Raw genomic sequence first — 5,792 nt, forward strand, 5'->3', positions numbered from 1 at the left:
GTAAAACACCTAATAAACACAATTCAACCCTTAAAACACAAGCAGGTTGTTTTAAAATGCAAAAGGATTTGTTAAACTCTAAAATAGAACAAAATGTCATGTAATGTGACACAATTCTCATGTTGTTGCATGATTCTAATGTGTTGTGTTTCAATGATGTAATTCAGGTGCATGCGGGAATGTTGGAAGTATTCTTAAATCAGTTTGACGAATGTGTGAAAAGGATAAACTACCATTTTACGGAAGGTTTCTAATTGTACCCCGAAAGTGAGAAAATAAAAGAGAAACACATGATGTGGACAGAAATGCTGAAAAAGGTTGCGTCCACAAGTACGACGAGTGCACAACCACATACTCCTACCGACAAAACACCGGAAAAGGAGACAAATAAGGATAATGTGGAACTGTCAGAGTTGTCGCAGTGGACACCTTCGTTTGTCGAAGAGATAATTAAGACAGCTGACAAGACAACCACACCGCCAACTCAGCTTGTTGAAGTTGTCGAGCAACCCCCACTCGTCGTAACACCGATCTCCCAAAAAACAGCCGAGGAATACGAATTTTCGATTAGACGGGAGCAGGTTATACATGAGTTGGACCAGGGAAAATGGAACCTAAGGCTGCAAAGACAAACAGAGTTAACCGAGACTCTAAAGTCTCCATACATGAAGCGGGCGGTAGATCTTACGTCGAAGCTTGATATCGCTGAGGTCTCGGTCAGCTCGTACATGTTTTCGGCGTGGGGTTCACCGTGGTATGTAATGTTTTTTAGTTTATATTACCAACGTTTAAAAAAGATGTTAAAACACAAGGGTTATAACTGATTGGTTTGAAATTATTATAACGCATTGTTTAAAACATGTTTTGTATTTGTTAGGGATACTATGTTTAAAACTACAAAATGTGTGACAGTGATGAGGTCTACGCTCGAATCGTTGTTTCCGGGAATGGAATTGCATATATTGGTAATAAGCGCATGGGCAGATTTGTTGAACTACGAAGAAAGGTTTAGGCAAAAGGGAACCATCACACGCCTGTTCTGTTCAGTGAATATGTTGGTAAGTATGATAATTATGACATTGTAATGAAAGTTTACTTGATTTGTAATATTACTTCACACAATCACTTTAAATGCAGAATGAAAAAGACTACAAGAAGAGTGCGAAAATAAGGTCAAGAACCTTCGCAGAAAACATGGACTCAGTCTTATTATCTGCTGAAGTGAAGAACATACGTGACAAGTCACTCATCTTTGTACCAGTCTTACATGACGATCATTTCTACTGCGTATGTTTCAATTTGAGGGACAACAAGGTAGAGGTTTTGGACAATAGCGCTAAGGATGTTTCGATGAAATAGAAATACAACGAACGTCCGGAAAAATTGGTATGCCCCTGTTTATATAAACTATAAATGGCCTTTGTTAAGAAAATGAATGATATCTAATGCCCTTGGTCATAAAACACAACTAAGAAGCTGCATGAAATTGTTACTAAGTTAGAACACAGCCTGATGATAAATAATAACTTATTTTCTATGTTAATCACTTAAAACACAATTGATGCCGAAAACTTATCTTATGACCACTGTTAGTAACTTAAAACCCAATTTGATGTGATACTACATGAAGTTCTCTATGTATACAGTTTGATCTTAAAACACAGTACATGCTGAATGATACCTTATGTACACCATTAATAACTTAAAATATAGATTTATGTGATAATACATGATTCAACTATTGTGTACTTAAACCACACTTCATCAGCATGATAATCTATAACACAAATGGATAATCTAGGCTGGTACATCAATTTAAAACAAAATCTGATGAAAATGTTTATCATGCAGCGTGATGCTTTGTCAGTGTATTCGGAAAATGTTGGGCATCCAGGAGGAAAGAAGATCAGACAAGTTGAGCTGATGAGATTGGAGATGCCATGGCGTACAAAGCATAATGTAATCGACTGTGGAATTTTCTTGATGCGCCATATGGAAACGTACAAGGGCGTAACTGGAAACGCTTGGGAATGCGGATTCTCAAACGAGTGCACTGATGCAGGTGAGATAACGTACAGGCAGCGAAAAGAAATTGATGATCTTAGACATAAGTACATTGCAAAGTTGCTTCTAAGTGACGCAAACACTTACAGAAGCTTTGTTGAAGCGGACGTTGCTAGATATAAAAAGTTGTCAGACGATGAAAAAAAGAGGCTAGAAGCGGCAGCCTTTGACGCAATCATGGGAAGACTGGACAACTGAATTGAAATGGGATGTCCTCAAAAAACAATAATATCATTTCCTTGTTGGTGGTTTGTTGAAGTAATATGGGTTGTGTTTCAAAAACAATTTAACTTTTCATTGGTGGTGTTATTTTGAATTGTATATCTTAACATATGTTGGGTTATGTTTTTTGAGTTTCCTAGCGATAAAATTGTCATCTAGAACAGTTTGTACCTGTTTAATATTGTGAATTTATGTCGATAATGTTAGTTTGTTTGGATCGACAAAAAAAATACAATTTGTAAAAATGTATAAACAGCTTAAAACACAACTAATACACATTATGATCTAATTTAACCGGGAAACCAAAGTAGCTATTCCATGGTATCTATAAACTGTGAACCAAGTTAAAACACATTCTTAAAGCTATAAAGGTAAACCGTATACCAAATTAACTAGTACATGGCATATGTAAAATATGTAATAGACCTTAAAACACAGCATGAATCCTGTAGAGTATAAGGACCAGGTTTATATGGCATCACATTTACATAAAAAGGGAGTATTATAATGGGTGTGATAAGTAAAACACATTTCTAGATCCTTCAACACCCCAAACCACATACAATGAAAACAGCAGGTAAAGCACATGGAGTAGTTTAAAAGAACAAAGTTACACCCTAAAACACAGAATAACAAAAACAGATAATATATTAATAAAATGTTCAACCCAAACCAGTTTTAAAATCAACAAAATGAAATCCAATCAAACACACGGGGAAATTAAAACACAAAAGGGAAAGTTCTACGAAACATTTAATTTTTTATAAAAAAAAAGGAACTACTCTGCCATGTCTTCGTCATCCAGATCTGCATCATTCCCCGATGTGTAAAACACATCATCAACATCGTTGGAACCAGGACCATCACCTTCAACAATTGTAGCAGCAGCAGCTTCCACGGTTGTAGCAGCATTACCTTCAGCATCCCGCGAAGTGCCTGACTCAAGCATGGCCACAGTGTATTTCCAACACGTTTGATGTTATGACCATATTTTTTACATATTGAACATTGTCATCGTTTACTTCCAGACTGACTTATGGTACGCTCCTTTTGAGATTTGAGGCGTTTATGGGAACCACAGCCCTTGAACCTGGTACCAACTGGAACACGGATAGTGGTCGTGCTCACTGGAGCAACCCCCAGCAGTTCAGCAAATCGATTACGTCGTGTCTTTAGAGGTGCATTTATCTGAGCTTCATCAGTGACTGACATAAACTGCTTAATATGTTCACGAAAAGTACACAACTGATCAAATTTTGAAATCAACTTGTTCACGACATACTCAGTTGCGTGACTAATCTCACGGACACAACGGTTGACCTCCTCGCTACGATCTGGATCACCGCCATCAGTAAGAATGGACCTGGGGGAACTATTTGGCATAACTTCACGCATCCATCGCCTCAATATATATTGTCTCGGAAACTCCCTTACATCAAGAATCCTTAACACACAAAAAATGTGACTACATAACAATCCAAACTGCTCAAACCTGTTGCAGTTACATTTAATAGTTACATCCTCCTCACGTATCATAACCTTTAACATTGCATATCCAAAAAACACAGTGTATAAGTCAGATGGCTACTTAAAAAAGGCAAAATAGTGTAGAAATAACATAAAACACAATATCACCTCAAAGAACGTAGAGCATGGATGATCGAGATCCTTGATAAAAAAACTTAATGAAATCACCGACATGACCTAATCTGACACTAGTACAACGATGAATTGCATGTTGAATCTCAAGCTGGACGTCAAAAAATATAGTTCTGGTATGTATCTGAACTGCTTGCTTCTCAAGAACAAACTCACTCCACGGCTCAGGGTTGGTGTATCGAGTGTCATGATCGTTTTTTCGATGCTCATGTCTTTGCGCTTCGATAACTGTGTCGAAGTGGCTAAGAAATTCAACCAAAGTGCACTTTGGATTGCTAATCTTGCCAAAAAAGTGATTCTCGCTTTCGGATCTAGATGATGTCCGCATAAGTCCAGACATTTCTTCTTCGCGATAATAAGCTGGAATCCATGATTCACGGAGCCCGTATATATACGTCAACCATTCATGGTCAGTTAATCCAAACTCATTTAAGATAGCTGCCCATTCAGTCTCAAACGCTTCGGGCAATAAAGAATCAGTCCAAACAACTGCAGACAATCTTTTCCTGAAATCGGTATTTGAACATAGGGTAGCCCCTACCTAAGCAACATTTTAGCATGTAGCGTTAAAAAAAACTTAAAACACGGGGAAAAAACAATTCTAAAAAAACCACTAACATAAAAAAACCCCAGACCTTTGTAGTAAGTTTATCCATGATGTGCCGCATACATAACTGATGCCTCGACTCAGGCCAAACATCCGCTATAGCCCTTTTCATCGCAGGGTCTTGGTCAGTAATGATTACGGGAGGCGCGTACCCATGTGCGTCCTTAATTACCTTAAGTAACCAACCATACGTCTCTGCCGTTTCAGACCCAAGAATTGCAGCACCAAGTGTAATGTTCCTGTTATTATTATCAATCCCAGTGAAAGGGACAAACATCATGTTATACCTGCAAAAAAAAAAATAATCAGTAAATCACAAAATATCTTAATGTATTTGTAACACAGCAGAGCTAAAACACAATGAATATATAAAAATGAATCTCATAGTTACTTGTTCCGCTTGTAGGTAGCATCAAATGATACAAGGTCTCCAAACATATAAAAATTCCTCTTCATGTCCTAGTTAGCCCAGAAAATAAACTTCAACACACCTTCGTCCGTCGTTTGATATTCGCAAGAAAAGTTCGGTAAAAACTCTTTTTTCCTCATTAGTCGCTTGACAAACATTTCAGCATCAAACTCTTCGATGAACAGATTTAATTCTTTTTTGAAATTTTTGAAATCAACTTCGGTCGCACCGACTTTGTCGAACCCGCCACACACTTTCTTCATGATATTAAATGCTCGAACAGGACCAATGTTAAGATTTGACATCTTATTTATCATCTCTTCGTGCGCACGATTAACACATCTGTTTTCCTTACGAAGATCTAAATCTTCTTCGTGCACAAAATCATGATTGTGCGCCTCTGTGAAATGATATAGCTCATACTTCTTGGCATCGTTCAGCTTTATTCTGATCATCGCTTAGCGTCCAGTCCTTTTGGATGGTACCCTACGTACCCACCTGTCAGAAGGCTGTTCGGCTGAAGTATCGACCAGTCGAAACTCTTTGTGGCCCTCTTTTGAACAAAAAAGTACTTATTTATTATAATACCACGATTTTCATGTTGTGTACCCTTCCTAACTGTCCAAACTCCAGCATCTGCATAAGCTTTGTAAAAGTTATATGCAGCATCAATCGTTTCAAATAACATGCCCTCTTCCGGAGTCAACGAAGATGGTGAATCTGGAATATATCTCTTTGTTCCCAAGTTAGGAGAAACTTGTTCCACGCCACGTAATTGGTAGTTGGGAGCATCTACAACACATGACAAAGAATGCATACACATCATTAATG

At 37.8% G+C, this 5,792-nt stretch overlaps 1 protein-coding gene across 1 annotated transcript; it reads right to left on the bottom strand.

Annotated features, from left to right (window-relative positions):
• Positions 1 to 3,064: 3,064 nt before the first annotated feature.
• On the bottom strand, positions 3,065 to 5,416 carry LOC110896150 (protein FAR1-RELATED SEQUENCE 5-like). The gene is made up of 6 exons (XM_022143604.1): positions 5,118 to 5,416; positions 4,725 to 4,839; positions 3,986 to 4,486; positions 3,779 to 3,870; positions 3,309 to 3,730; positions 3,065 to 3,222 (listed from the first exon to the last, which is right to left on the bottom strand). The coding sequence occupies exons 1-6, from the start codon at positions 5,414 to 5,416 to the stop codon at positions 3,065 to 3,067; spliced, it is 1,587 nt and encodes a 528-aa protein (XP_021999296.1).
• Between the last annotated feature and the right edge of the window lie 376 nt (positions 5,417 to 5,792).

This window comes from Helianthus annuus, chromosome 2, assembly GCF_002127325.2.
Source record: "Helianthus annuus cultivar XRQ/B chromosome 2, HanXRQr2.0-SUNRISE, whole genome shotgun sequence".
Lineage (NCBI taxonomy): Eukaryota > Viridiplantae > Streptophyta > Magnoliopsida > Asterales > Asteraceae > Helianthus > Helianthus annuus.

What these genes read in the sequence shown, in the direction of transcription:
- LOC110896150 (XM_022143604.1), bottom strand. Translation starts at nt 5,416, where the DNA reads ATGATCAGAATAAAGCTGAACGATGCCAAGAAGTATGAGCTATATCAT. An exon ending in CTAGTGTCAGATTAGGTCAT is followed by an intron (nt 3,871 to 3,985) that starts GTCGGTGATTTC and finishes TTTTTTAAGTAG; the next exon opens with CCATCTGACTTATACACTGT. An exon ending in ATTAAATGTAACTGCAACAG is followed by an intron (nt 3,731 to 3,778) that starts GTTTGAGCAGTT and finishes TTGTGTGTTAAG; the next exon opens with GATTCTTGATGTAAGGGAGT.